The sequence below is a fragment of the Amblyomma maculatum genome, chromosome 5 (genome assembly GCF_055883805.1).
Source record: "Amblyomma maculatum isolate TAMU_Amacu chromosome 5, ASM5588380v1, whole genome shotgun sequence".
NCBI lineage: Eukaryota > Metazoa > Arthropoda > Arachnida > Ixodida > Ixodidae > Amblyomma > Amblyomma maculatum.
In genome coordinates, this window is record NC_139348.1 from 38,165,932 (window position 1) to 38,180,712 (window position 14,781).

Here is a 14,781-nt window from a genome sequence, read left to right on the forward strand (position 1 = left end):
GCTGTATTTTCCGTAGCTGAGTGTTCACATTTAACTGTGCCAATTTTTCTCCTTCTAGATGAAGAATGCGACAAAGACTACAGCTCTAAAAACATAACAGAAAATGTGTAAGTATTGAGCATTTTCGTTTACTTTCTTTTGCACTGCCAGCCCGTTACTAGAAGCGGTGGGAGAACGTTATGAGACCAGGATGTCCGTTTTTTAAACGCACGCACGACAATTCGTCTAAATGGTTGAGGTGCACGTTCAGCACCACTTAGTGCATGGTACCTCCTGCTGGATCTGGACGCTCGAACTGTTTACAACAGCGCCTGGCCGATCAGAGTAATGCCGTTTATTTCTTTTAACAACTAAGGACCTAAACTGTCTGTTGGCCACTGCCGTCCACACGAAAAACCAGAAGTGTTAATGAGAAAGAACAGTGTTTCACGCTCGGCAGCCAAATGTGGTTTGAAAATGAGATATTCAAATCTTTTTCCCTGTTTTTTTTTCCGTGTTCAAAACTGCATTCACGTTATTTGAGCTTTTTTTAAATCTCCGAATTCTTGATATCATCACATTTTACAAAAAAAATAGAAAATAGCCTTTTAGAAGCGTTTTAGCGGGTTTTTGATTGACGAAAAGCAAATGACACGTTAAAAATGCATTGTGGAGAAAGTCGCTGTTCTATATTTTAGGATTCCTACTGCTGCGGAGGTATTCATTCTTTATCATTAACGGATACTGCAGTGACGTGAAATCTAAATAAGACCAGGTGTTTCTGTGAAGCCCGCCATTATTTTTTAAAATAGGGTTTAAGACAGAGCATCAATTTCGTGGTATAGGGCATTACCGGTGCTGGCAGATGCCCAGTCGAAAAAAACTACAGAACTGTGTCAAAAATACGACAAAATATCCTGTAGTTCTGTCGTAACCATCAGATTTTTCTGTAGTACGTTTCTGTAGGTCTGTAGTTTTTCATTAGTATACTTCTGTTGTCTGTAGTTTTGTAGTACTTTTCTGTTGTAACTACTGAAATTTCTGATGTTACTACAGAATGTTCTGTTGTCACAACAGGTTTCCCGTCAAAAACCGCACAGAAATTCTGTCGTAACATCAAAAAAGTTTCTGTAGTTTTTTCCGAATGGGAACTTATTAAGAATCATGTTATCAGTTTTCATAACTTTAGAGACAGCTTTTTCGTTTGTAGCTTGTTCCTAGGAACTGACATGAATTTTTAGGCTTTTGAAAAAGCCCCTGCATTTCGCGCTGCAGTTCGAAGAATTTCACCCATATCTCGGGGAATTCTGAAATCGTGCGCCACGGCACCTTTCACGCTTAGGCTAGCCCTACTGGAGCTAGGAGGAGCCGGTGAGTGCCCCAGAGCGACAGACAGAGCATCGTGTGGCGCGTATTCTGTAAAGCTATAGAAAGAAGAAACTCAAGAGGGGCACCTCCAGTAGTAATCCTGCAGCCTACTCATAAAAAACGAACTGGAGAGAGAAAGGGTGCAGCGGATGCGTAGAGGTAGAACATCATGATGCCGAGCAGCACTCTAGTGCCGGGGACAATATTCCACCGAATTAATGAAAACATTCCCGTGTCGATGGAATTGCATAAAAAGGTTTGCGTGTGACCTGATGGTAGTGAACACCTCCGGAAAAGCACTCCCTCACCAGAACGGGATTTTGCCACTCTGGTGTAGTAAGTGGCCACAACCTCCGATGAGCACTCCATTAAAACCCCAGCCCTCAGTCCCCAGGGGCAACGGAGAGACTGTCCACATCGTTGGTCAGACCAGTGACGCGGCTGAGGGTGCTAAGAATGCGTGGCCTCGAACAGGCCGCCATTGGAAACTGACCCTTTCAACGTTTAACGCTAGACCTTAGCTAGTGAGGGTAGTTAGCAATTCTCGTCGAGAAACTAGAGGGCATAAAATGGGATATCGTTTATATTGATCGTGAAATCGAAACAAACACGGACAACAGCAAGACAGACACACGATATTGTCCGTGTTTTTTTATTGCGCCTTCACGATCAAAATGGCTAACCAACACGCCCAAACGCAACCATTATTTTGATAAGCAGGCATACACTGTACTAAAAGGCGGTCATGCATTGTGTTATCGAGGTTTACCGGAATGACGATGTATGTGAATATGATTCCTTGTCAGTAAGCATATAGCTGGTATCATAAATGAGTGCTATAACAGTAATGACAAGGTCGCGGGCATCGTAATTAGGCATAATAACCGGTATACACTGAAGGTTGTACAGGCCTATGCCCCTATGAAACCATGATGGCCAAGTTGTCAAAATATTCGTGGATGTAGAATCCACAATGGTAAAAGTGGAAAACAGGCTGGAGACCAAGCAGTGGGTGACTGTGACAGGGGCTCTAGGAATAGCAGGGAGGAGCTATTAGTTGAGTTCGCCGAGCACAAATAAAGATTCATGAATACCTTCTTCAGCAAACAGAAGAACCGGAAGTTAACATGAAAAAGCTCTTCCGGGGGACTAAAAATGAAAATGACTTCATACTGTGTTCTAACCTTGGCATTGTGTAAGATTTAGAAGTCATCGGAAAGGTGCGATGCAATGACCACAGGATGGTAAGGCCTCCAATTAGCCTATACTTTAAGTGGGATGGAACACATTACTAAGGAGGAAGTCAACCAACTAATTAGAGGTGAGGGGGAAAGTAGAATAATTCGGGATCTCCACATAGAATTGATATTCAGTATTAATCGATCAGGACGGCCTTAGTGGGAAGCAATTAACGAACGATAACTTCAGGGATATCATTGCTGAGTGCGCGATAGGGGCAGGCGGTAAGATAGAAAGGATACCGGTAAATTACCCAAACAGAGGAACGATTTGTTTAAGAAATGGCAAATATAAAAGCCTGCAAACCAGAGACAAGATAGAATTGACAGAGCTATCAGAAGGTAATCAATCGGCGTCAAGCGCCCGACATAAGGTTGCACAATATGGAGAAAATTTAGAATGCATTAAAGAACTGGTAACCTAAAAGAGGTGAATAGGAAATTAGGCATAAGCAAACATCAGACGCGTGCGCTAAAGGATAAGGCGGGCAATGTCATTTTTAATATGGACAAGATATTCAAGATAGCCGAGGAGTTCTGTACAGACATATGTAATAGCCAAAGTATGCAGGATAATAATGAGATTGGTAAGACTGAAGACCAATCAGACGTTCCGCCAGTAACGAAGGACAAGGTCAGGAACGCTTTAAAGCTATGAAAATGGGTAGAGCAGCTAAGGAGGATCAGGTAACTACAGATTTGCTGAAGGACAATAGGAATATCGTGCTGAAAAACAGGCCACCCTGCATTATACGCTATTCTTGATGGCACGAGTTGTACCGAAATCATGCAATACTGCTAAAATTATCTTAATTCATAAGAAAGGGGACGCTAAGGAGAAAATTAGACCTATAAACTTACTATCCGCTAGGTACAAGGTATTTACTAAGGTTATCGGTATTAGAATCAAGGCGAACTGAGAATGGAACCAGCGGAAGGGTCAATGTTTTCCTAAAAGGAAACTGTAGGTCATATTCATACTATGATAATACCCAGCAGAGGAGAAAAATGCTCGAAATATAATCAGCCCCTACACATATTGCATTGATAAGTCATTTCCCTTACTCGAAACCTCCGAAGTCAGAAATGAGGGTGTATATGAACAATATGTGTAACTAATTGAATATATCTATAGGGTTTGCACAACAACCATAGTTCTTCATAAAGGAAGTAATAACCTTTCCTTGAAGAAAGGTGAGCAGCAAAGCGGCAAAGCGACACTATCTCCTTAGCTCTATTCAGAGCTTTCTTAGAAGTATTCAGAGACTTAGAATGGGAGTGCATAGGGATAAGGGTTTATGGACAACATTTCAGTAATCTGCGATTCGCTGATGACATCGCCTTGCTAAGTGACTCGGAGACGATGCCTACCATGGTTGTGCAGTACTTAGGGCGCTGGACTTCTGTACACAAGAATGCGGGATTGAATACCGGCAGCAGCGGCCGCTTTTCGATGGAGGCGAAAAGCTAGGCGCCCTTGTGCTGTGCCATATCAGCGTACGTTAGAGAACACCAGGTGGTCGAATGTTCCGGAGCTCTCCACTACAGCGTCTCTCATTGCCTGACTCGCTTTGGGATATTAAAATCCATAACCCGAGACAGCGCACTCAGAGGAAGGACTACGAAGTATGGTTGACCTAGGTAGGAAAAGGAGAAATGTAGGCCAAAACATTGATTACCTGAACAGGTAAAGCAGAATGGTAGGCCCTGTGGAGGGTTATGTTGCTTCCACAAGAGCCGCAAGCAAAACTGATTCATTCCAGCCTCTGCGCGTTTGTTTCCCTTCATAGCACGCGACGCTGACCGCAGCACTTCACCAGCGCGTGGCGCTCCACGCGCTACCACTGCCCTAATTACTAATATGCATATGATTTGGGTAGTATTCAACAGCCTCAGAAGGAATAGCTGTTTTAATAGGTAGCGAAGCACTGGCGAATAGGTCTACTTAGGACAGGTAGTAACCGCGGATCCGGACCACGAAAAGGAAATAACTAGGAGAATAAGATTGGGATGGAGCGCATTTGACAAGCACTCGCAGATTATGACTAGCAGCTTTCCGGTATCGCTCAAGAAGAAACTATACAACAGTTGCATCTTACCTGTACTCCCCTATGGTGCTGAAACGTGGAGGCTAACTTAAGTTGATAGATAGTTAGATAGATGGATTTATTGAAAGGAAAAGCAGAGAGGTTGGCCGGAATAATTCAGATCTGGCCTGCTACTCTGCACTGGGGAAGGGGAAGGGGAGAAAGAAGAAGATCATGATGGGTGACGATGTGGGAGAAAGCCTATGAAATATATATACAGGCACAGTAGCTTGCCTCACAAGCGCCAATCAATCCCGCTGGCGCACAAAAAACTGCAAAGAGCACGCACTGCCTGGACATCCTTCCCCTTGTCCTGCCAAACGCCCAGCAGTATTTCCTCCGACAAAGGCCTCTTGTCCAAACGCTTCAAGGAAGATAGCACACTTCTTTCGCCCACATACACTTCGCAACTTAAGTTGAGGACAACGCAAACAGCTGTGAACGGAAAATGGTAGGGGTAATTTTAATAGATCGGAAGCATGGGTCAGAGAAATAACTCGAGTTAAAAACAGTGGAAATCTAGGCGAAATGGGCATGGGCAGGGTATGTAGTGCGAGGACAGGATAACCGATGGTCACCCAAGCTAACAAACTGGATTCTAATGGAAGGAGAGCGAAGCAGGAGGCACCAGAAAGTTATGTGGGCGGATGAGGTTAGGAAGTTTGCAACCTCCCAAAGGTGAAGTGGATGCAGCTCGCACGTGATAGGGTTGAGCGGAGAAGTACGGGAGAGGCCTTCAGCATCTCCCTTACTGATGAGCCCGGCTGATGATGACGAGCAGAGAGTCTGTCCCCCGCGTAATCATAACACATGAAAGCGGGCAATGATATCCAGCAACTGCTAAGCGGGCGCAATCTCGAACCAGCGCCACAAAACAAACGGCTTTGATCTCCACCGCCGGCCGCTTCATTTCGATGGAGGCGAAACGAAGTGGCGTCCGTGTGCGCTGTGCTATGTCATTGCGCGTTAAAGTTACTACTCCCACCTTCCTCTCTTCCCTTAGGGTGCAATTCAGGTGTCCACAGAAAAAAAGACTATGACAAACACTGCGCGTTTCCTTTCTGTGTAAGCAATCTATAATCCAATTTTTATTTATTTGATGGCCACTGCAGACACCCGCAACGTGAATCATACAGACCCACACACTAATGCATACCGACGCAATAACAATAAGAACGGATTTGGACAGCGAGAAAATGGGGAAATAAAGACCTAATTAACACTTGGCTTGTGAAGGGTGGCGGCGTGACGTCGCTCTCTGTTGTCACTTTTTTTTCTGTATGAAACGACGCGCTTTTACGGACGTCGTCGAGCGCGAAGCGTGATCAAAATATGTACAAATTACACAGGAAAATAAGATTTAGAGGACATAGGGAAGCTTAATTACGTTCTGGAAGGAACGAAGCCGAACATGTTTGTTACTGATGAGCAGCTGCTACTCTCTAAGAGCAAATAACTGCCTCTATGTAACTATTAAATGTCCAAAACGGTCTCTTGTTAAACTAGGTACAGCCTTTTGTCAAAGGTGTAGAGCCCGGGGGTCTGCTTCTGAGCCTTGTAGTGGCGCTGGTTTATCATTTGTGGAGGTCCTTCCCATTACAGAAGGTAGAACAAAACATCTTACCGTGAAGAGATCCGGAACACTGGAAATGCATTACAAGCCGCACGAAGTGGCTCAGAAGCAGACCCCCTCGACTCTAGACTTTTGACAAAGACCATACCTAGTTAACGTTGTTCAGCTGTTTCCCTAATTCCACCAAATTTGAATTACAAATTTAATTTCACTAATTGTACTAATGGTGTCTTATAAAAGCTCTTTTATTTTTACTTATGGTGGGGCTGCCCTGAAACACATGCTATTATTTTACACCGAAAGGCTCTTCAGGACTTAAGGCTGGTGAGCTCGCCTTCAAAAAACACAGAATAGGGGGCGATAAATATATTTCTGCCCTACGGCCAGCGAAGAAGTTTGTCCCTAAAAAGATGAGGTTTCAGCTTTATCGTAGCGACGTTTCGCAAAGTCCAACATATAAATATTTATATTGTCTCAGACTTAGATGACGAACAAGTGGCTTGTATGTAGCGTCATGGCAAGATAATGATAATATCGTTCTTTAATCAATGTGAAGTGAACAATTCGCTCTGGTATAAAACTGAACTCCTTTTCCTGCGAGAAAATTTCTCCTATTACGCTATAAGGTTAGTTAACTCTCAGATGACGATTTGGGTTTCTGAAAACAAAAAAAAAAGCCTTAGAAACTAATCAAAACAGCGCTTTTCATCTAAAATAACAAGTAGTAATTCCTTGAACGTTCACAATGCCTTACTTTTCATATAGTAGCTACCTGTATTAGCCTATAATATGCAACTGATATTTGTGTGAATTAATTAAACTGACTGAACTAAACGTATGTGGGTCTTCGCAGGAAATGCGACCGGTACGACTCTGCAGTAACGATGGGACAAGAAGGTATATTTATCCACCAGAACCCTCCCATTTACAAAATGGTCTACGTCATGTGGAATGCCCCCATCACGAAGTTCTGGGTCTACCAGGTAAAACTAATGACTCCATGTGCTAAGCAGTAATGAACTTTTGGTCATCTGTGTCGTAGGTCCAGGCTTTGATATTGCATTTGTAATAGGCTTTGTAGGACATTTTAACGAGGTAATATTCGAATGCCTTCATACTGGGTTGCCCCCACTGGCAACAAGGCAATAGAGCTAACGGATTAATTTAGCTGATACCCTGTAGTGTCTGGTTTACACTTATGCCTTGAATTCTTGATAGCTTTTACTTTTACTTTTCAGCGCCCCTGTATAAAATAATGTTACTGAAAAGATCTTTTTTGGGGTGAATTGTTCCTGAGGGCATTGTTTTGCCACCATTACAACTGGATACACGAGACCTGCTCTATACGAATATCGTGGCTTATTTGCTACTTTTTCTACGATTCAACATTTTTGACATTTATATGTCTTTTATACTTTCTACGCTTCCTTACATAACTTTTGCTAGCTCTTTTATTGCGGCGTCTTGCTGTTTTAAAATATTGCCGGAAATATCTATGCGAGGGAAGCATTTCGCGATGGTGATGTGGGGCAAACATTTTAGCTTAGCCTATGAAACTTTAAAAATAGATGGCTGTCGTTGCTGATTTTCTACATGCTGTTTTTGGGAACAATGAGCATCGCTGTCTTGTGGCCATCATGTGGGCTGCCGATGCTGGACACGATCAGCGTCGTTTGGATCTTCCTCATCGCCGTGGAGACAATCCATCGCACCTATCGGTTACACCTTGTAAGCTATTGCTCCTTTCAAAAGCCATTCTAAGACCGCTGAACAAATGCACCTAGTAAAATTTTCTGCCGCATCTTTCCTTTCCAGACAAACTCAAATGTCCCTCTTCTTTCGAAATGTATCGAAGTTTTCCTCATCACCTTCTTCGGTGTCACGTACTTGTGCTCACGGCTCCTTAGGATCGGACTCTTCGAGGACCCGTACAACGGGAAAGTCCTGGTCTGCGTGGGCCTGCTCTATTTCTATTACCGGCAGACGCTTATCTACCTGCCCATATCTCCACAGCTGGGGCCACTTCTGTACACAGTTAAACTCATGGTAACATATTTGTTTTCTGGTCATTATACAAGTGCCTTCTTATAAAACTTGATCGTAAAGAAAGCCATGTAATTTATAGCACTAAACGTTCCGATGTGAGCATCCTTACAAAAAGCCATTTTTCTTTAAAATTAACCGGACGATATTATTGAAAAAGTAGCATAAAAAGCATAATAAGTTCCGTAAAAAAGGGACTATGTAGAAATCAGCCTTTACTCACAGGTACAATTATTCTGTGCACCTTCTCATCTCAAGTGCGACAATACAACAAATACATATATTTTCATCCCTAAATAAGTCCAGCCAAGGTATTGAAAAAAATTAGCAGCTGCCACAGAATAAGAAGCGCCTAAGTGTGGCCAAACCGAGGATGACCGATGGTCGCTTAGGGTAAGAAACTGGATTCCAAGCAAGGAAAGCGTAGCAGGGGGCGGCAGAAAGTTAGGTGGGCGGATGAGGTTAAGAAGTTTGCAGGGGTCAAGTGGATGCAGCTAGCACAGAACCGGGTTAATTGGAGAAATATGGGAGAGGCCTTCACCCTGCAGTGGGTATAGTCGGGCTGATCATGATGATGATGATGAAATGGTATTGAATACTTTTCACACCAATAAATTGAGCAACACTTTTCCAGGAATTCACGTGGTTTCTATCCAGGTTCTGCGTGATTTCGTCAATTTCATGCGCATGGCGTTGCTGGTGATCATATGCGGAGGCATCGTAACCCACGCCGTCCTTTACCCCGACTACCCCATCACGGTGGAGTTATTCCGTCGGATATTCCACAAAGCCTGGTTTTCTCTGTTCCTCACTCCTATCACTGACCTCGAAGGTAAGGGAATCCGCACATTTTTTTCTTTTTTTTTTGCGGTTCTTTTGCGTTGCGTTGTTAAGAGCACCTTAAAAGTAGAGCCACTCGAATAAAGCAAGCGGTTTAGAGGAGTACGCTTACCGGCAGTGGTTTTCATTGAGGATGTTGTAATATTGTCTGTTGTACTGGTACGTATTATATTGTATCATATGTCTGTTGTACTCACACGCAGAAGACCCGTACAAGAATAGCTTAGCAGGTGAACTGCATAACTTCAATGAAGACAGTCTTGCCATAACGTCGATGAAAGAAACTACAGTGAATAGAAAGACACCGCATGCTACAAAAATAATGACAAAATATCTCGCAGCGTCTCTCTGCAGTTTCATTATTGCTTGATTCTAGCATGGCTTCATCGCATGTCTGCGTACAATCCCAGTCGAAAAACCTATACATAACTGCAAGAATTTTCTCTAGTTCTGTAGTACTTTCCTGTAGTTATATAGATTTTGGGTCGTACTTTTCTGTATTCTGTAATCCTGTAGTGCTTTTTTGTTGTAAAAACTGAAAATTCAGACGTTACCACAAATATTTTTGTTGTCACCAGGTTCACTGTCAAGAATCGCAGAGGAATGTTGTTGTGACGAATGAAAATCTTCTGTAGTTTTTTCTGCTGGCTCATACTGATGGAAAGGGAGAGGTAACTCTGGACACTATAAGGACGCAGTTTTCTCAAAGATCAGACTCACGAAAGTACATACTGCTAGCAAGAAGCTCATTCAAAACCCTAAACCGGCTCAGGCGGGCCAGTTCATTAGAAATAGCTTGACCGTGCAGTCGGGTTGCTTTTATCCTGGTATGCTCGAAGGGCTTCCCATGATCTCAGATTATCCACAAAGGCATTTCCACGAAATAGAAATGGTATAGCGATGAGCAAGTTGCGCTAACCTTGCCATTACGCTGTTCTCAAGACTGTAGTGTCATCGTAGACTGTAGTGTCATCGTGACAAAACGTCCCGTGAAGGCTGTTCTGCTCTACTTTTTGAGGAGAACAAAAAGAAAACGAAATATGGAAGATTGTAGGGCTTTCAGAAATGAGGACTGTAAACCTGGTGGGGACTGATACAAGGCCAGCAAGGTGACAGTTGTGCTGCTTCTGCAATTTACAGGTGACAAGAACTGTTTTCGCACCAGTCCTCCAGATGTGAACAAAGGATGCTTTGTCAGTCGCTGTACGTACATCTTGGTTTTGTTTCTCCTTTACAGCAAAACCCTAAAGTTGAAGAAAGGTTCTCGAAAGTCACCAGCCGTGGTGGCGCAGTGGTTAGAGGCCCGACTACTGCGCTCAAGTACCCGAGTTCCAATCCAACCACCGGCGGCTTAGTTTCGATGGGAGCAAACAGAGAGGTGTCCTTGTGTTGTGTGATCAAGGCACGTTAAAGGTCCCCAGGTGGTCGAAATTACTACGAAGCCCTCCACTACCTTCTCTGTTTTAGCGGTCACGTCCACGTTTCTTCCTTCCCTTACGACTCGTGTTAGATATCCACGGAAAAATTGCGACAGGCACTGCTCGTTTGATTTCTGGGGGACTAATTTCATTTTTTTCATTTCATTTTATTACCCTCAAGCGCATACGCATTACAGAGGGGAGTGGTACATTATATATGGTAGAAAGCATAGAACACTAAATGAACAAAACATAACAAAGGCTAAACGAGCAAGGGGATCCAGAACAACGAAAACAATCTTACAATAAAGAAGGCTACGCAAGCGGAATAAATTGAAAACAATCATAAGCGGTGAGAGAACAGCATTATACAGCGAAAAGAACAACAGCACTGGGAGCAAACAAGCATGAAAAACCAAAAAACGTAAATAAGATAATAATCAGGAAAAAAAAAGTGTCACGGATCAGCTTCAAGATATTGCATCAGTGATGAGCGAAATGAATCGTGATCTTGGATTAATGCGATATCGGGCGGAAGGCGATTCCACTCTACTGACGTACGAGGTAGAAAGGAATGAAAAAGGGCATTAGTATCGCAAGTTCTGACATTTACTTTGTAAGCATGGTCGACGAGGGAGGAGCGATACGATGGCTGCGAAATGAAAGTATGCCTCAATTCGTTATGATGATAAATTTTGTGAAAAAGGCTAAGACGTGAAATTTGCCTTCTAAGCTCGAGAGATGGCAAAGATAGCGTTAGTTTCATTGAAGTTATGCTGCTAGTGCAACTGTAATTGGAAAGAATGAAACGCGCCGAATTATTTTGAAGCATCTCGAGTGAGGATTTCATGTTCGTGAAACCGGGATCCCAGATTGCAGAAGCATATTCAATCTTTGAACGTACCAATGCTTTGTACATAGTCATTTTAGTCGAAACAGGTGCGTTCGAAAAGTTACGGCGCATATACCCAAGCATGCGGTTACTGTTGTTAATAATGTAATCAATATGTTGCTTCCAGCTGAGGTCTTTAGTAATATGCACACCCAAATATTTGTACGAAGTAACAGTATCTAAAGGAGGGCTATTCAATACATAGCAAGCAGGGGGGAAATTACTGCGCGACACTCGCATAGCTTAACATTTTTTAACATTTAGGTCCATACACCATGTGCTGCACCATTTAGTTATATTATTGAGGTCACATTGTAAAGCAGAAACATCGGCGGGTTCAGCAATCTGGCGATAAATAACACAGTCATCGGCAAATAAGTGAATAGGGGAAGTCACACAGTTAGGAAGGTCATTAATATAAACTAAAAAAAGAAGGGGGCCCAAAAAGGACCCTTGTGGTACACCTGACGTGACAGGTGCTGACGGTGAATTATTGTTGTTAGCAAAGACATGCTGTGATCGACCGATGAGAAAAACTTCGACCCAGGTAAGAAGATGTCTGTCAATATTAAGGCACTTGAGTTTAAGTAGTAAAAGACGATGGTTTATTTTGTCAAATGCCTTAGAAAAATCCAAGAAGATGCAATCAGCCAAGGAACGGTTGTCAATAAGGGTTAGCATGGAGTTTGTAAAACAAAGTAGCTGTGTCTCGCATGAGTATGATTTCCTCAAGCCATGTTGCGCTGGATTGAAAAAAAGGTTCCAGTCAAGAAAACTAGCTAGGTGTGAGCAAATGACATGTTCAAGAATTTTACATGGTTCGCTAGTAAGAGATATGGGGCGATAATTAAGGGGAGATTGCTTGTTACCGGATTTATGAAGTGGAATCACCTTCGCCTGCTTCCAATGTACATGAAGAGCACCAGTATCGTAAGATTGTTGAAATATGTTTGCCAAAAGGACAGAGGAGTACATGTTTGTTTGTTTAAGGAATCTTGCATTTATATTGTCAACACCAGAGGAACATGAATGTTTTAGTGCTTCAATGAGCTTTGCAATCCCGTCGGCATCTATTGATATTGGATGCATAATCGTATAGCCCGAAAACGAATGTGTAGGCAGTTGAAGATTAGTTGCAGATGAAAAGTTCAGTGTGAACATATTGCTTAAAATCGTTGCGCACTCTTTGCTAGGCACAGGTAAGTCATTCTGGTCAAGTAAAAAAATCTCCGAGTTGTTCTGGGAGTTAGTTACGATGTTCCAAAATTTGCTAGGGTTATTTGTGAGCAAGGATGGTAGAGTGTATTTCAAAAAAGTAGATTTTGCAGAAACGAGAGCTTGAGAGTAGGTGTGAGATGCATTAGTGTATGCTTGCCAGCGTGCCGCAGTCTGCTGTAGTTTAGCTGCCCGAAATAAACGTTTTTTTCTGTTAGAAATTCGATTTAAGTACGGATTATACCATGGCGATTGTCTATGTACTGTTAGTATTTTTTTGGGAATGTAAGCCTCAGTTAGATATGAAATTTTATTGACGAACAGGTCCCAGTTATCTTGGACAGAACGATGTTCAAAACCACTAAGATAGCTGTCAAGGAAGAGCGAAAGTTCTCTATCTCTTCAAAGTTTGCCTTTTTGTAATCAAATATAATCTTGCATTTTTTCGTAGCTGAAGACGCGGTAAAGTTTAGGTCGAAATGAAGTAAAGATTGATCACTGAGTCCCGGCATGAAAATTATTGGGCGTATCATATCAAGGTTAGTGGTGAGGATCAGATCAAGAATGTTAGCAGAACTGCCGATAACACGCTTTGGGCCATCAACAACCTGATCAAAATTGAAAAGGGAGCACATATCGAGAAAAGCTTGACAATTCGAAGAATATCGTGTACAGGTAGGCGATGTCGATGTCCAGTTTATTGATGGATAATTGAAATCGCCTAGAAGAAATACCGGGGATGCTGGATAACGAAGGACGGCGGTGTTAACCGCGTCATGCAATTCATTCACGAATGCGATGTCTGCATTAGGTGGACGATAACAGACGCCAAAGATGTGTACTCTATTGTTTAAAATGACGCCGCACCAGACAGATTCTATGTTGCATGAAACATTAATTCTGAACGACGTTAGGCTAGTAGAAACTCCGAGCAGGGTTCCACCCCCTTGTCTTTCATCTGTGTCACAACGATAGACATTGAAAGGCTTGGTGTGAGTAAAAATTTCACTGTCGCTTACACGAACACTTAACCAAGTTTCAGTGAGCGCCACCAGGTCGGCATCGCACGAATTGATAGCTGCGCTGATATCATCTCTTTTGCCTAAAATGCTCCGAATATTTGTATAAAGGACCGATATAGGGCGCCGATAACCACTACCCCTGGCTAAGTGTTATGAAATATTACACGTGGGACTTGAACTCGAAATGTCTCCCATCGCGCATGCGCGAGCAGCATTGGATGAAGTGGGTCGAGCGCGTGCAGATGAATCATCGGATGGGCTGCTACGAGAAGGAGAATGATAGCGCAGCCGGGGCAGCTCAATGACACTGTCTGTTCTAGGGTCATACATATATTGCCTTTTATTTACAGTTAGTTTGTCGTAGCAAAGCCTAAAGGATGGTGAACCAGGCAAAGATTTTGCGAAAGCAGTTAACCTTTTGCGAGCGAGCCTAGTTGCTGCACAGTAGTCTTCAGAAACTGAAATGTCATTTGTTTTCAGATCATCACGATGTGACATCACTTCTTCTTTCGCTTTAAAGTGCGAAAATTTTATTATCACTGGTCGGCATTTTTCTTGAACAAAAGGGCCACCAAGACGGTGGACTCGTTCTATTTTGTCTGGTTTGAATTCTGACACAAAACTGGATGAAAGCAGACTAATAACGTTTTTTTTCTGTGTCATTCCACGTTTCATTGCTATCGGGGACGCCATAAAATATTAACTTATTTCTGCGAGATCTGTCTTCCAGATCATTGATGCGGGAAAGAAGCGCATTATTCTGTTGCGTCAAGTCCTTAATGGTGTCGTTTGTTAACAGAGAAGTTCTCCTTCGAGACTACTAACAATGCTGACTTTTGTTTCAACAGAAGCGAGTCGAGTATCAATATTAGACAGCCGCTTTGCTAAACATTCCTGATTGGCTTTTACGTCATTAACAGCCTGCGTCAACATGGCTTGGGCCTCCGCTGACGCCTCACAGGCGGTTCTAATAAAGGACAACGCAGCCATGACTTCATTATGACGATGGGCGCACGACATGCCGTCTTCATCAGCTACTTGAGTCTGCCGCTCTGTAGTTTGCTTGCGATTAGGCCCGGGGTTTAGCTCAACGTCACCCGAACATA

General features: G+C 42.9%; 1 protein-coding gene across 1 annotated transcript in view; it reads left to right on the forward strand.

Moving 5' to 3' along the window:
- LOC146188067 (transient receptor potential cation channel subfamily M member-like 2) overlaps positions 1–14,781 on the forward strand; it is a 178,464-nt gene that overhangs the window by 130,840 nt on the left and 32,843 nt on the right. Inside the window, 5 exon segments of the mRNA XM_084604991.1 lie at positions 59–107; positions 7,099–7,227; positions 7,829–7,973; positions 8,061–8,291; positions 8,946–9,120. Coding sequence (XP_084461117.1) covers positions 59–107; positions 7,099–7,227; positions 7,829–7,973; positions 8,061–8,291; positions 8,946–9,120 — 729 coding nt within the window.